This window comes from Triturus cristatus, chromosome 1_2, assembly GCF_964204655.1.
Source record: "Triturus cristatus chromosome 1_2, aTriCri1.1, whole genome shotgun sequence".
Taxonomy (NCBI): Eukaryota; Metazoa; Chordata; class Amphibia; order Caudata; family Salamandridae; genus Triturus; species Triturus cristatus.
Window position 1 is genome coordinate 339,745,273 of NC_140580.1, and position 17,510 is coordinate 339,762,782.

A 17,510-nucleotide genomic window follows, 5' to 3' on the forward strand; every position below is an offset into this window, starting at 1 on the left:
GGATCTCCTTTTTGAGGCGTGTGTCCCTACTGGTCAATGTTATGCAGTAAATATCTTGTACTCCTACATTACGCCTGAGGCTGCTCGCCAACACTACCACTAATCGAGCACTTTGGGTTTTACATTGAGCCCTGTACACTTCTGGGAAATCCCTGGACTCTGTGCACCTAGTGGCATACCATATACAGAGCCAGCTTCCTACAAACGCCATCTGCCTCCTGGGGTGCTACACCCATGGACATGGTTTGTGAGATCTTACTAACAGTCCCAGAAAATGTACAGGCTTCCTTTGCACAAACCATTCAGGATGGCCGAGATACAGCCAATTTTGTTATCCAGTCAAAGCTGGACACCACTGATTGTGTAGGTGTCTGGGGGTGGGCAATTGGGACAATTGTGCTGCTTCAGAGCCGTACTTGGATGAGTTCCACAGGCTTCTCTGGGGATGTCCAGGCCTAATGTAGATGCCTCTTGACCGATCCTGCGTGTTCAGTGAAAAATCGGACTCTGTCCTGGAGAGTTTTACGGAGTACCAAGCCACAATGCGCTCCTTGGGACTCTTGGCACCTGTCCAGAGGCTTGGCATACCGGCAGCACCAGGATCTACTGCCAACACAACAGACCTCCCAGACGTTTTGAGTTCGGAGCCTTGGCCCCAGCAGACACCGTCCAGGCCATCAGGGACAACTTGCATCTCAGTTATATGCCCCTGTAAAAACAGCCTCAAAACCACTTTAATATGCCCTTAGTGGCACATCGTCACCCTGTGGGAGGCAGGATCCTCCACTTCCTTCTGTTGTGGCACAGCATCACACCCAACAAATTGGTCTTTCAAATCATTCAATGGGGTTACGTCGTGCCATTCGTTTTCAATCCTCTACACCTGCCACCTACATCAGAACATCTTTCAGAGGCCCACCTGTCTGTTTTAGAGCAAGAGGTGCAGGCTTTTTTGGCAGAAGGAACCATAGAGAGAGTACTGGACTCCGAAATAGAGGCTAAATGTTATTCCCGCTACTTCCTTGTGACTTAGAAGGACGGAGGCCTTCATCCTATTTTAGATTTTCACTCTCTCATTGCCTTCTTGCAGAAGGACAAAATCAAGATGCTCATGCTTGCATAGACATCTGCCCTGGATCAAGGATACTGGATGGTGGCTTTTGAACTGCATCTATTTCCATACCCCCATCCTGCAGGAACACATATGCTACCTGCATTTCAAGGTGGGCCAGGAGCATTTTCCATTTGATGTGCTCCCTATCGGCCTCACCAGTGCCCCATGTAATGGTAGTGCTCGCTGCCCTTGTTTGGAGGTCAGGGGTACCAGTCTCCCACTCCATCGATGACTGGCTGTTGAAGGCGGGCTTGCCACAATCAGACATGGACCACCTCCAGATGACTGTGAACCTCCTCACATCGCTGAGGTCCACAATCAACTTGTCCAAGTCGCACCTGGCTCCTGCGCAGAGGCTTGCTTTAATCAGAGCCATCTGGATATTGTGCGATTTTCAGGCCTTTCCTCTGGATCACCAAGCCTGGGAAATTCATTCTCTGATCCTGATATTTCAACCTGGCTCCTGGGTTTAAGGAATGATGGCTATGAGGTTTCTTGGTCTGCTGGTCTACTTGGTCGACTGGCCTCCTGCTTGTTGACCCTGCCAAATGGCATATGTGAGCTCTGCAGTCGGATCTGAATTCTAAGTGAGCCCAGCACCAATGGAATCCATTGTATTCCTTCCAGGTTTCAGAGAAGACTGTTAGAGATCTGCAGTTTTGACTGATCGACCACAGTTGGACCAGCAACCCCACCAGGTCTTCCTACCACATCCAGGTCTAATTGTAGTGACAGACGTGTCACTGCTGGGCTGAGGAGGTCATATGGGCATGTATGGTGGAGATCGGAGGACTCAGTCTCCGGCGGAGGCATGTTCTCACAGGCAACACCCCTGCCATGTGCTACTGCAACAAGTACGGCTGGTTTGAGTCCAGAGTTCCGTGCCAGGAGCGTCTGCAACTCAAGAACTGGCAGGGTCATTAGGGGCATCTCCCTGGTCGTGAACCACCTTATGGGATCTTTGAACACCAGGGCAGAATAAGTCAATCAGTGAGACCCAGCGGATCAAGAATGGCAGCTATATCCACAGGTGGGGCAAGGCATCTTCCAACAATGCAGAGAGCTGTGGCTCAATCTCTTCCTCATCTCAGAGAAAGAGCAATGCCAACACTTTCACGCATTCCCAAGAAGGATCTCCCTCGGAAACCCATTCCCTCTTGAGTGGAGCCCAGGACTCCTGTGTACCTTCCTGCCCAGAGTTCTGAAGATCAGGAATGACTGGTCCCAAGTCCTCTTGATAGCTCCAGATTGTGCTAGGAAAGTATGATGGTACCCAGAACTTCTGGGCTTGACCATCTGTCCTGCGACCAGGCTGATTCTTCTGGTGGATCTTTTGTTGCAGTAGCAGGGCTGGGTCTTGCACCCGGGTCAGCCCAATCTGCACCTCCATGCATGGAGCTTAAGCTTCTTCAGTTAATTCCCTTTAATGTTCCGTCTGAAGTTGAATATTTGATCTTGGCAGTCAGGCACCCTTCCACGAAATTGGCGTACCGCAAGCGCTGGGATAACTTTTGGCTTCTTGCGGCATTTGCCAGATGAACTCATTGCAGGCCAAACTGTCTTGTTTGTTCTAACTTTGGCCCAGCAAAAAACTGCAGTGAGTACTGTTAAAGGTTGCTTGTCGGCCCTTTCGGCCTTTTTCCGTTTGTCGGACCAGCTGCCCTTGGTCAAATCACTTGCTGTGTTCAGATCTCGTAAAGGTTTGCAATATTTGTTTCTCCCAAGACTCTTTGTGATACCACAGTGGGAATTACACTTGATTCTCACTTAATTAAAGTCGTCCATTACACCTCTTGACCTTGAAAACAGTTTATCTAGTCATGATAACATTAGCGTGTCGTATCAGTGAGATTCAGGTCCTCTCGGTCCAGCCACCTTATAGCAACTTTTGTCTGTAGAAACTGGTGTTGAGACCCCAGATGCATTCCTGCTGAAGGTAGTAATGCCTTTCCTTGTTAGACAAGCCATCACTCTCCTGACATTCTTTGCTCTGCCTCATCCCTCCGAGGAAGAAGAGAGGGTCCATCACTTCGAACCCAAAAGTGCTTTGAGCTTTTACATCAAACGTTTCAAGGACGATTGGGTGGGCGATGAGCTCCTGGAGTTCTCTGGAGCAATAAAAGTCAGAGTGGTGCGGAAACCATATCTCAGTGGATGGTCCTTTGTATTAAGATCTGCTACACATGGCTAAAAATCCTCCTTAAGTTCTGAGGGCTCATTCCTCCAGAGCCAGGGCTGCTAGCACTGCGTTTGCATGTGGAGTTTCTGTCCTGCATATCCTTGAGGTTGGTCTGTGAGCAACAGTGCAAACGTTCACATGGCACTATTGCCTCAACAGTCTGGTCCTTCAGACTGGGCATTTTGCCCAATCATTTGTGCAGGACTTTTTGATCTGAGCCATTCACCAGCCGCACCACATTGGGGGGTACTGCTTTTGAAATCTATTCACAAAGTGAGGAATCTGGGGTTACAAGTATCCATCAGAAGAACAAGTTACTTGAGTTCGGTAATGCTCTATCTGGTGGATGCTGCAGATTTCTCAATGCCATCCCACCTCTTTGTTCTGTAGAATGGTCTCTTTTACCATCTAAAAAAGGTCCAAATATAGAAATCTGCACACTGGTCCTTCCAGTTTACTGATCGCTCTTCAACTGAGGACGTGAACAGACCTGCGAATGGGTGGTGTGTACATTCGTCTCCAGTTGTCACTTCCAGAGTGGAGCAAAGTCCGCACAGAGCCCCACAATATCACCTGTCGGTCCGCCTGAGCTCTTCTTTTGTTACGTCTCTATGTCCAGTCTAGCACCTGGGGATTTTCACAAGGTGAAAAATCTGCTGTAAGGTAGAGTATCCATGAGAAAGAGCATTACCAAAGTTTTTAAGTAACTTGTTTTGGTGCCAATTGCTCTTATCCATTCATAGATTCTGGAAGAAGTGAATCTTACTAAGAAGCACCCTGCAGACAAAGAAAAAACAAATATTTGACTATTTTAGGGGGACTTGTTCGAAAAGGTTAATTAATATTGAAAGGATTACTCTTTCCCCAGGTGTCCTTCAGAGCTAAGAAACAAATCCTATTTATGTGGAATTGTGTACCGGTTGGTAGAGATGACAAGTATTGTTTGTGCATTTAATAAAACTTGGTAATCACATACCTAGCAAGATTATATTTCCTGCACTAAACGGTTAGTGGCATCCAATGAAAGAACATAATTGGTATTAGGATTGTTTCTCTGTGCTGGCGTGTTGATCACCTCACCTCCTGCTGTTCCTACTGTACACATCCCAAGCATGTTTAAAATTCATCCTTTACAAGTTTCAGAAAAATCTCAAAAGACTGACTTCAGAGTTATTCTAAATCGATCCTGGATGCTGGTTTATAAAGTTTCCTGTCTTTTGGACAAAGAGCTTGTTGATGTTAATCTATCCCCACTGCTTTATCTGCATGCAGGTACAATGTAGGGTGCACAAAGAGAGTTGGTCTCTTTCACCCCGACCGGAGTAAACTGCAGAAGACTGCAGGCACCAAGCATGACCGCAGGCGATCGCGGAAAGGCAGTGTACAGAACATCAACAAAGACACAAAGAAACAGGTAAGTAGAAGATATGAGAATATACAGACTCAGTTTCTTAAGCAGATTGTTTTAATTAGTATACATGTGCACTGCGAGTACGAGTAGGAACCTTGAGAAGGAGTTGCCACTGAGTACCTCACTTTACATTTACTTCATGTGTCTATAACTAAGCAATGTACTGAGGAAGTCTCGAGAATTATATAAATCTAGGGAAAAACAAATATTTTCCCTTACTCAACTGTAATATTTAATTCAGAGAAAAAGTGAAATTCTGCATTTCCTTACCCATATTAAACAAGCGTTTGTAAGTAACTCAAAATATTTTATATTGCTGGGTCTGAAATGCCAAAGTGTTACTCATTTAGATTTTGGCTTCCCATACACAACCACTTTTACAGGTATCACCAAGAGTTTTCCTAAGCAGTGTATAGTATAGGAAATGTTTGTTGGGTACTCTCAGTCCCTCATAAATATATGTCTAAAGCGGAGTGTGCTTTTCAATTCATGGTTATGTCTATATGAGGTAAAGGTTTACTAGGCCAGCCTACTTTCCTTAAAATTAAATCTTTTATCTGCGAGAAGTTGGCCTGGTATATGCTGTCCACTAGTTAAAGTGGGCACCTTGTACCAGTCCAAACAACCCTTATGGTGATTAGGTCAAAGATAACCTTTATTGACAGCTATCCTAGTGGTAGCTATGGAGAGCAATACACAAAAAAACTGACGGTCTAATGTTGTATATGACTCTAACACAACAAAAAAGTAGAACTAGAGATGTGATGGAGTCTAAACAGAAAAGTCTAAGTTCTCATCACCCACCAAGTTGGCTTGCTTCATCATCTGGGAACTATGGGAACTACCAGTAAACCACACACCTATATAGAAATGAAGGTAGTGGACAGTTGTCCCAGAAGTGAGTACCAGTATACTTCTTATTTTCAGAAGTGAGTACCAGTATACTTCTTATTTTATAAGAAGCATGGTGACTATTTGTAGGGTGAAGGTTGCAGTGCTAGTGATAATGTGTGAAAAAAGTGCTGTTAAAATTGACTACCAAGACACAAAAGTATTTATTTAGGCGCTGTCTTGGTGTTAATATAAAAACAGTGTATGTACAGCTTTAACAAATCACTGTAAGATGTCCAGGTCTACATGTTTCAGCTGGTGGATATTAGAATCCAAGCTTTCGTCAGGACCTTGAATTGTAGCTACTGCAAAGAAAACTGGTGCTGATGTGCAAGAACAATAAACAAAATAGAGGTTGGTAACGATACAACCTGAGTACTTCTGTGAATCCAAAGAGGACAATTACAGACAATGGTACTAACTGACGGATAGAGCGGTGCCTCATGTCCTGAGCGGATGCCAGGTGAGGCGAGGTGCGCACCCGCAGAAAGCCGGGTATCTCTTCGGTACCATTGTCTGTAATTGTCCTCTTTGGATTCACAGAAGTACTCGGGTTACCAACCTCTATTTTGTTTATTGTTCTTGCACATCAGCACCAGTTTTCTTTGCAGTAGCTACAATTCAAGGTCCTGACGAAAGCTTGGATTCTAATATCCACCAGCTGAAACATGTAGACCTGGACATCTTACAGTTATTTGTTAAAGCTGTACATACACTGTTTTTATATTGACACCAAGACAGCGCCTAAATAAATACTTTTGTGTCTTGGTAGTCAATTTTAACAGCACTTTTTTCACACATTAGCACTGCAACCATCACCCTACAAATTGTCACCATGCTTCTTATAAAATAAGAAGTCTACTGGTACTCACTTCTGGGACAACTGTGTAACCACTACCTTCATTTCTATAGAGGTGTGTGGTTTACTGGTAGTTCCCATAGTTCCCAGATGATGAAGCAAGCCACCTTGGTGGGTGATGGGAACTTAGACTTTTCTGTTTAGACTCCATCACATCTCTAGTTCTACTTTTTTGTTGTGTTCGGGTCATATACAACATTAGACCGACAGTTTTTTTGTGTATTGTATGTTGGTTTTGGAATTATAAACTGTCTAGGTCTTTAAATGTATCCCTAGGACCCCCCCTTTGTTTAAAGAGATTTAGTTAGCTATGGAGAGCAGCCTTCAGGCTAAGTCTTGAAGGAATGTTCAGCACCTCGTTTTACCAGAATGTAACCTTATAGTATTGGTTAAATGAAAGGGAAACCACACAGTAGTTATAAAAATATGTATTTATTATATATAACACTCTCAAGTATCCTCTGCACGAGGATAGAACACAAATCAAATAATACAGTTGCAAAGAATCAAACGTAAGTAGCACAATACACGGTGGGCTCCAGGGGGAGACCAAACCATATACTAAATAAGTGGTATAAGTACCACAACTCAGGACTAGACTTAGTCTAGGAGATGTAGAATTGCTGGGACCCCAAAGAACCCCCCAAGGTGAGTGAATCGGGACCCCACAGAGGACGGGTGCAGAGTGAGAACAGGACTCCGTGCTCTGTACAATTCAATGGGAAAGTTGTGGTTGGAAAATTAGAGATTAAGGACCCTTCCCAGCAAATTACGAAGACCACCTTTGGAACTTAAGAGTTTGAAGAGCCAACCCACCCGTGGATACCTTTATACCAGAGTTACCTATCCCAGAGGAGCCGGGTGCATAGGTACGAAGTGGCGTCGGAAACCCTTGTCGTTTTCTATGGAGGTCGACAAAGTAATGCTGCTGCTGGAAGTATGAAAAGTGTCCGGTGGAATCCAAACGTGGGTTCTAGGTGAGAAGAACCTGAAAGCAGAGGGGACAGAGTCTGGGTCACTTTGGAGTGACCAGGGGCTCGGTAGACGAATGCCCACCGAAGTCGAGTGCTTCAGGTGTGTGGACGGTAATCTTGACTCTTGAGCTGCGAGGACCCAGAGACTAGGACAACAAGGAGCCGGAGGCGAGCTGTCCCACGAAGGATGTCGAGTGCTGACGGGTCAGTGTCCGGCGGGAGCACCAACAAGCCTTGGCAGCGGCAAACCACATTGATGGTCAGATTCGGTGTCGATATGGCCCAGGAAGGACCAGGAGACTCACCACAGCAAGGGGAGTCGTGGCAGGCCTAGAGCAACCAGGGGAGCCCAAATAAAGCAAAGTTGACCCTCAAGTGAACCCACAGCCCGAAGGCACAGGAGTCGTGAGGGGACCTCAGGCGGTTTCACAGGATACCAGCTAGCAGGGCACAGAGTGCGAGGATGGCGGAGTCCTTTTCAGAAAAGATGCGCAGGGGTCAGGGCTACAAATGGCCCAATGCATGGAATTGTTGCACGACAACAAGCATGTCCAGCTGCAAATGAACCCGGTCCACAGGAGTACGGGTGTACAGTCCCCACAAGGGATATCCGCCTCACTCTCAGTGAGAGGGCAGCTCAACCTCGGAGACCATCAGAAACCCACCTCCTGTGTTGCTGGAGACTTCGGAGTCCGCAGGAGCTCTGGAGCAGCAAACCGGTCAGATGCTTTACGGTGCCTGCGTTTGCAGGGGAGTGATTCCTTCACCCCAAGGGAGATTCTTCTGTTGTCTTGGAGGTCCACAGAGTCCAGCACGGAGTCTCTATGGATCAGGGACAGAGATGAGACTGGGGACGGTAAGGGAAGACAAAGTCGAGCCCGAGGGAGGTACAGCAAAGTCCAGCGTGTGCAGACGGTCGAAGTGTAGTGGTATCTTCTTGCAGAATCTTGTCCACGTAAAATCTAATGTCCTGTAGCCAGGTAACCTATTTTATACCCACGGGAAAAGGTTGGACAGATTCTAGGGACCCTCCTAGGGAAAGGACAAGACAGGGGGGTGGCTACAACCATGTCCTTTGTCCAGTTTCGCGCCAGAGCAGGTGCAAATGGCTCCCAGAACTGGTTTGAGCTGGAATATGCACAGGGACAACAAATGTGCCCCTCGTGCAGACTGTCTGGCACGGAGACCGTGCACCCACCCAGCCCCAATACACTAAATCCTGTCTGGGAGGTGGTCACACTTCCCTGTGACAGGATACCTATTGTCTGACATTCCACTGCGCGAGCTTGGCTCAGCAGCAGGAGGGCAGACTCGTGTCTGTGGCTGGCAGTATCCATTTTGTGCTGTAAGGCTCGAGAAAGTTGGTACCGGTAGACTTGGGTACCCCCAGAACCTCGGTTCTGAGGGGAGGAATCATACCTTCCACACCAGTTACTGGTGTGAAGGTACGATTCCAAAGTGTTTGACAACAAACATGACATACTTCGTTGCAGTCGTTTTCGAGATAGCATTTACCGCGAGGTTATAATGCACCTCTATCTATATGTCTGGCAGTATCACGTACAGTCCGGGAGAATGGTCTCTGAAGACTGCAGAGGGGCCCTGCTCATGCAGGAGCACCCTCTCACGTAAAACCCAGCACCCTGCTATCAGGATTGTTAAGGCCTGCTATAGGGGTGACTTTATAAGGTTTTAAGTGTAGTGATATATATAGATATAGTGAACCTATATCTCTCGTAAGTGGTGCAAGCACCAGCTTACACAAGCTGCAGTAGTAGACCTGAGGTTCCATTTTGTATGGCCTCTCATGAGTGGCATAATTCATGCTTCAGCCCATGGGAGGCCTCAGGGATACCTATGCCCTGGGTACATGGGAACCATATACTCGGGACTGATACGGGCACCCCAGTATCCAATCTGGAGTTGTACCAAAGTACATACATATCAATTTAGAGGAGAAAGCAGATAGGCTGGGGTCCTGAATAGCAGGATCCCAGCCAGACACGTCAAAACAGTGGGAGCAAAAAGTGGGGGTAACCATAAGAAGCATATCCTACTTTCCTACAGTAACTTATCTTTTCAGCTCTAACACCAGGCCGTTGGTAGTTTGCAAATCCAATAAAAGCTCTACCGAGCTTGTCAGTCTGGCCATCAGTTAGCAATCTCATGTGCCCATATGTCTTGTCTGTCAATAAATCTCCTTATTACCATCAGGAGGTGACTTTTTTAATACTTCTGATAATGTTAAAAGTGTGTTTCAGGAGTTGTATCCACTCAATGTGCAAAGGTGCTACACAGAACATTACTAGTTCAAGAGCTTGATCATAAATTGGTGCTGAAAGAAATCCCACTTGGTGCATGAAGAAACCGAGCCTCATTGTTTTTCGAGGACAAACAACGAGTTTAATCTCTATGCTTCAGCACCAAGAACGACCTGATGATAATAGCTTGCATTTTATATAGCACAACATTCAGCACTGTTGCTGTTTGAGGCCTGTAAATAATAGATGTTACTGTTATCCTATTTTTTGGTACTTAATACACTGACTACAGAAGGATGGAAGTCTGTGTCAGCTTACTGGGATGTGAACACATATTGTAGCAGTGGCCAGTAGATTATTGTGTATTGCAGCAGTGAGCATTAAACTCACTGACAAAACAGGTCTTCGTCTAAATACATCCAAAAATAGCATTTGCTCTGCTGCAGACCTTCTCATGGTGCTACTTCCTAGACATATCTATAGTTTTTGTGAGCGAAATGGAGTCTATTGAAGTAACATTTTAAGTATGTAAGATCCATTAATATGCTATACCAGAATCCACTAAGAGTGATTTTCTTGTCAGTCTTCTATGCGTGTTTCTTATTTGAAGGCCTCCCTTCGCTTTGCTAGGTTTCACTTTCCTGAAGCATAGCTTTTTCACAATCCTTTCAATCGGGTAGCTTGTATCCTCTCACAGCTCACATTCAGGGAACTGTTGTTTTTTTTCTTTTCCTTCGGGTACTCCCCTGAAAGGGTGTTTTGTTTTCTATATTCCCAATCCCTTTTCCTACCACGCACCCTCAGTGCTGCTCCCCATCCTTCCCCGTTTGTTCATAAAAGCCCAGCAACATGCATGTTTTTCCTGGGTTTTGACTAAAAACAGACTTTATCAAGTTGTTATTTTAGCTCTCGCTTTTATCATGTTGCTTGAAATCCCAGACCTTGGCCCACAACAACAGCGTTAATGGTTCTGGGGTAAGGATGGGCTGCTGTAATCTGCTCTGGAGACTGCTGCAGAGCACCAAATGGCAGGATCATTTGTTTCAGTTCCAAGTCTTGTGGAAATTAAATTAAGCCTTGGCAAGATGTGAGAAAATGGGGTTCTGTTGCTGCCCCCCCCCCCCCCCCCACACACACACACACACACACACACACACACATACTGTTAGCCATGTATCTGGTGGAACCTCAACTGAAAGTGTGCTGGGTCCCTGCTACTCATGTCCCCAGCACCAGTGTTCTTTCCCTAAAACTGTTCCTTGTTTGGAACTGCTTCCGCTACCCCTGTAAGTCCCTAGTAAATGGTGCTCCTGGTACCTGGGCCTGAAGAGGGTACCATAGGGCTGCAGAACCAGTTGTGCCACCCTAGGGACCCTTCACCCAGGCCATGCAAACTGCCACAGCAGTCTGCATGCCTGGGTGAAGAGAAAAACTACAAAATTGACATGGCACACTGCCCTGTGTGCCATGCCAACAAGCACTGCCTAAAGTATAGGTAAGTCACCCCTCTAGCAGGCTTTACAGCTCTAAGGCAAGGTGCACTATATCACAGGTGTGGGCATATCTGCATGAGCAGATATGCCCCTACAATATTTAAGTCTATTCTTAGATTTTGTAAGTGCCAGGTAAGCCGTAGAGAGTACATGGGCTGGAAATTCGACAGCTTGAGTTCCCCAGCACCACGATGGCTTCTCTGAACCAGGAATGTTTGGTACCAAACAACACTTCTTAATAAACCAACACTGATGCCAGTGTTGGATTTATTAAACATTGTACTAAGAGGGCACCTCAGAGGTGCCCCCTGAAAACCTGCTAACCTTGGTGTGGTCTCAGACTGGCTTTACTCACCTCCACCGCCAGACATGTTTCTGGACCCCTGGGTGGGAAGCCTCTGCTCACTGTGGCCAGAAACAAAGCACATCCTGGGCGAAGGTGTCACACATCCTCCCCCGGGATGGGCACAGTGCTTTGTAATGAGACCCCCAGCCTCTGCTGCAGATGGCAGCCCCCAGTTGAAACCCCCACTTTTGGCGAGAGAACTAGTGGGAAAACTTAGTAAGAATAGGAGGTGTGCCCTCCGTCCCTAACTCCACCCCTCAGGTGGATGAGGGGAAGTAAAGCACACTTTTCAGTGCCCACAATCTTGAAGATGGTGGGATCTATCCAATCAGCGCCAGGGCTTTGCCCCTCCCACAGGAGGGTGGCGCCACCCCAGGTAAGGAACCCATTGGTCCCTACCTGCTACTGTGGCGCGCCTAAATCTAGTATTTTTATATGGCTCCCCCTGAACCTGAAACAAGTTCCTAGTATTTTCATGTGGCTCACCAGAAACCTGAAACAAGTTCCTGTCAACCTAAGAAGAAAGAGAACAAAGACGCCGTGCAAAGAAGACTGGAGACGCCCACTGACATGGCCCTAGCACTACCAGCCTGTCTGAGACCTCAAAAACCCCTGGGAGAACTACCTTCCTTTGAAATCGACCAGAACTCCTGAGGACAGCGGATCTGTCCCCAAGAAACCAAGACAAAGGACCTCCGAAACCACGATTCCTGACCACTCTGCACCCTATGCCTCCGCCCTGTGTCCAGGTGGCTCACCGATCCAGAGAAGGTTTCCCAGCTATTCTGTCCAAGTCCAGCGTTGGCTGACCCCTTCTGGATTCCACGACAACATCTGCAGTGTGAATCCAAAGACCGCCCACTGCGACCAGCTCCAGAAAGAAAAACCAGACGTCAAAGGACACTTTTGCACCCGAAGCCCCTGGACGTTGAGGAGCTCGACCAATGGTGTCCGTGCAACCCACAGCCTCCCGGTGGTGCAGAGTTGTGCTTACCTGAACCTTTCCCTCTGCTGACCCTACACCCTGAAGACTGGAACTGTAAGTTGTGTACTTGCATGCAAAACCACATTATTGTTTTCCTCCCATAGGTTAACATTGCAAAGACTGGAAATTGCACTAAGTGTTCATTTTTTAAACTGAAAAGTATTTTTATTTTGAAAAAATATTTGCTTCTATGAAAGTTTTGAGGTCTTAGTAAATACATTTACTAAAGTACTATTTTTATAAATTGGTCTTGGATTTATTCATTGAGTGTGTGTCTCGTTTATTGCCACTGTGTGTACAACAAATGTATTAACACAACCCTTTAACTGCTTGCTCACACTACCACAAAAAGGAGCACTAGTGTTCTCCTCTTAGCCTCTGTACAACCTCTGGAGAACCACTGGAATCACTAAACACTATACCCTTTTGTGGTATAGTATATGGTGAGCCCGCCTCTCACACAAGAGTTTTCCTTCAAATTCTGACACTTCTTTATTCTTTGTAAATTCTATTCACAGTCTCTAAAAAAAAATACAAATCCATTTATCAAGATTTAGAATATTGAAATCAGTGTACAGTTTTGTGATACCTTAAGATAGGTTTGCTTTTCCTACAGTGTTTCTTTCTTTTTGGTTTTTATACTGTTTTTTAAGAACATTTCCTTATGTGGATTACTGACCTTCAATGCTTAAAAAACATAACATAGATTACTGTGTCCTGACCGACCAATAAGGATACCACTGCTTTCCTCATTTGAGTGAATTGCTAATGGAATGACAATGAATGTAACATGCTTTCTTTCTGTGTACTTCTAGCCGCCTAGTAACCTTCCATCTATGAACTCTGTGGCAGTCGCCATGAAATTAAACCACAGTCAGGAAGACTCCAGCCGTGGATCTGACAACTCCAGCTACGAGGAGCCACTGTCCCCAATTTCAGCTAGCTCATCTGCTTCACACCATCGCCAGGAGGACCGTTGCCTGGAGCTGCCGGACATCCACATGAGAGACCTAATTGAAATGAGAGACAACTTCCTACCCAGCGATCCCATCAAGTGGAACGTGGAAGATGTGTATGAGTTCATACGCTCTTTACCAGGTGCGACAACATAAGTTAGCGGAGTACCTTATTGTGAAAAGCTAGTGAGCAAGCTATGTGCAAAGTAACAATAACCTGTAGAACCATGATCTTATTGGTTCACCAAGTCCAGGCTGGGAATGATGTCAACTTGTGGTATGTTGATCAGTTTTTGCAGCCTGGGTGAGTTTGGATAGACTTTTAATTGTGCATATTTGTAAACCATTTAGTCACATTGGAAAGGGCACATTCTCAATGGTAGATTCTGCAGGTAAGCTGATGTTTTGGTGCCAGCCCGTCAAAATATGTTAACTGGGCCAAATTGTGTTTTCATAATGTTGACATGGCTGTATTCATACTGTAACCTTGTTGTAACAAGTGAAACCTGCAGGCCTCTGTATTTGTTAAACAGAGTAGCACATGCTCCTAATTGGAGTTGTATTTTCCTAGCGGCATTGAACATTGGTCTTGCTGTCCTGGGGCTGAGCTCTTCTATTGTGTCTGAGCCCCTTCTGTTTCTAGTATTTAACACTTGCTATTTAAAATATGCATGCCCAGTTTTTACGTCCGTACATTGATGAAGTACTTCTAAAACTAAAGTTGCATCTTTGTATGACCTCTAAAAAGTTCTTCTCTCAAAATGCACAAAAGGAAGGAGTAATCCTCTTCTTTGAGAAGATAATCCTATTCATAGGACAGTTCGGAGTCTCAACACCATTCCTCAATGCCAGATTCTTCCTCTGAGAATATCCCGACTTTGAAGAAAATGAAGCTAGAGTTCTGACTCCATCGCTGACCCTGAGTAGGATCAGGGATAACCGCTAGCTTTTCTGAATTTGTTCAGGACGACTTCTGAACCCTCTAGGCCAGCCGTTCTTAACCTTTTGACTTCTGTGGACATCAACTTAATCAATACTGGAACCCAGGGACCCCCACTGAATCATTATTGGAATATGATTCCCCCCCCCCCCCCCCCCCCCTCTCCCACCTAATCATTAGTGGAAGCTGGGTACCCTGTCCTAAGCATTTTCGATCATTTGCTCCACAAAACAGCAACACAAAAAATACAGAAACAAGCATTCATCAAATAAATACACAAAGTATGAAATATTTTATTTAATTCACAAACAAATATAAAACAAATCTTAGTTTTATTTTAGTGGGAAGATTGGAGCTTTTCTAAATTCAATTGAGGCCACTCATCTATACTATAACTTGTTTAATGCACTTGCACTGCACACACGAATCAATCTGAGGATACTAACTTAATTTTTAACCTCCAGTCTTACATTTTGCTTCTTTATTTACAAAACTTTATAAATGTGTTAATATTTAATTTTCTAAGTAGGCGCAATCCCCCTGAGTAGGCTTCTCGCACCCACAGGGGTCCCTGTACCCCAGGTTAAAAACCACTGTTCTAGGCCAATTACAGAGGATGCATCCAATTCTACATGCTTGAGACTGCACCAGCTTCAACCCAAACAGATCCCAACTCTGCACCTCCATTGTCCACGAAAAAGACACAGCCTACCACTGTAACATCACCTTTTCGGTCAGCTCCATCTTTGAAGCCCAGAAGTTGGTTGAAATTATCCGAGTGGGGAAGGAAAACATTTATGCATGTTTAGATGATGAACCCATGGGAAAAAGCCTCTTTGTAGGACCCAGAGATTTTCCCAGATTGAAGAACTGTGTGGGTGACTTGGAGGCCCCGCCGTTCTTGATGAAAATAATGATCACACTGAAGATAGTGACTCCAAGGCTGATAAACTCGATACTGGCTTATATCCTAGTTTACAAAATGCAAGCGACTGGGCTACTTTGACTGAAGGGGGATATCCTCTTCCGCTCTGGCCCCCTTTAGAACAAGTATCTTCATTTGTTATACAGGTATGAAAAGGAGCTAAGCTTAGGAGCCGAAAAGTACAAAAGTTTACATTTTGACATAAATCTTTCAACCAACCTAGTCCATTGCAAAGCCTGCCTTTTCCTATAATGAGGCTCTTCCAGAACCAGTTCTGGCTGTTTGAGAGAAACCTTTTTCAGACCCCACAGTCCAAAGACAAATAGCCAGACACCATAGACCTCTTCTGAGTAACCCAAATATTTTGTCTGTATCCTTTGCCAGAAAAGCTAGTAGTACAAGCTTGCTCCTCAACAAGAAGTGACAAACCAGTAGGTCTCACTTATGAGTGCCTGGATACCCCTCCTTGGTGATTAGCTGCACTTTACAATTCCACTTATTGACTGATTGATGAAACCTATTGGCAATGATTTTTAGCTATGTCAAACAGCAGCACAGGTGAAAATAATGTATAAAAAAAAGAGCTCTATGATGCAGCCGTTGCATCATTTTGTTGGCACGCGCCATCACAGAGTCTCATGCCTACATAACTAGGCGAAAGACACACAGATGATGGACGGAATGCAGAGCAAATCAAACATTCACCCCCAGTCAGAGAACAACAAGGGCCTGACGGTGGAACCTTCTCTGACAAGCACCTAACCTAATGAAGTCTTCCTCTTAGTAGTAACCCATCTATTACCTATGGGGTTAGTGTGCACTCTGAAACGTACCCACCATCACAGTACTTATTCCCAAAAGGACCTTTAGAACAATTGAAACAAAGCACAGATGCACCACTCAATAAGAAATATTTAAATCCGTAAAAATGACGGGCAAATGTATATACATTCAAATTCTTTGAAGAACATTCCGACATTAGTATTTAGTGTTTCTTTATCTCTTTTATTATTTCATTTTTCTTTTTTCAATGAAGACATGCGATGTTTGGCACGTGAGACAGCCGACGCGTTTCGTCCCCTTATGGGACTTCTTCAGGGCAAATAGGGAGGATGTAGTTCAAAAAGTCTAAAGAAACGATCATTTGTAAAGAAATCACGATTTTCCAGTAAAAGATACTCCCCCATCCATTGGGATATATTGTCACGTCAAGTGCGTCTTACAGATTGCGACGACCACACACGGTATGGTAAATAGATGGTCCAATTCCAGTGAAATCACGATTATTGTATATATAAAAGTATCAAGTGTAATCTTGTCCCTCCACGGTCCTCAGGGACAAATGGTAAATCAAATGAACTCTTCTTTGAGAAAAACACGTAGACGTCCACTTATAATTCTAGTGGGCAAACCACCCCATTAAGGCGGGATAACAAACAACCCCGATAAGGCTGCGCAAGAGAACGTATGTAGGAATCTTCGTATGAAACGGCAATAGATCTGGGTTAAATCCATTGTTCTTTTGCTCACCATGCCACCTCAGTTTAGACCCAGCCATATGCAAATCAGTGCCTCATGGGAACAGTCCAGCCTGAACTGCCATGCCAGGTCCTCCCTGGACCGGAATCAAGCATCTTGGGACCGGTTTCAGGGCATCACCCCTTATCAGCCAGGCTAGCTTGAATCCAGTGACAGAGTAAGCCCGAGACCCAGGTCTTATGTTTCATGATCTCACTTAGAGCTTTACTTACAGCTTGCCAGTATGCATGGATTCACTGACTGTTGACACACATATGCCTGTCGTCAGCCCCTGACTCCTCTTACACCTCGGATCAACTTGTGTGAACTTGGCAGGTCTCTGGGGCGTCCAGCATATGGAATGGAAAGTGAAGAGTAAATTCCTCTTTAAGGCAGTAGGCTTCATTGTTGAATAAAGTAAGCTTAAAAATACTTGTCATAGTTTTTCCACTGTTAGCACTAGCAAGCCTGGACATCACTCTTGTTATGACTCGATCAGATGCTTGTCCTCAGCGTTGACGATCTCCCAGTACCAGAAAGTGACTTCTTTTTATAGCCTGGCTTTATTTATTAAGATATCATCATGTTCCCAACTGGCCTTATCTGTCCACTTTAAAGCTGACCACCATGAGTTGAGCTGGAGGTATTCAAATCTTGA

At 45.1% G+C, this 17,510-nt stretch overlaps 1 protein-coding gene across 9 annotated transcripts in view; it reads left to right on the forward strand.

Annotated features, from left to right (window-relative positions):
- The window catches only part of PHC2 (polyhomeotic homolog 2), a 556,042-nt gene that overhangs the window by 525,849 nt on the left and 12,683 nt on the right, over window positions 1–17,510 (forward strand). For all 9 annotated transcript variants that reach the window (XM_085603959.1, XM_085603955.1, XM_085603952.1 and 6 more), the window contains 2 exons: window positions 4,566–4,707; window positions 13,329–13,611. In XM_085603959.1, the coding sequence (XP_085460085.1) occupies window positions 4,566–4,707; window positions 13,329–13,611 (425 nt within the window). The remainder of the gene's footprint in view (window positions 1–4,565; window positions 4,708–13,328; window positions 13,612–17,510) is intronic.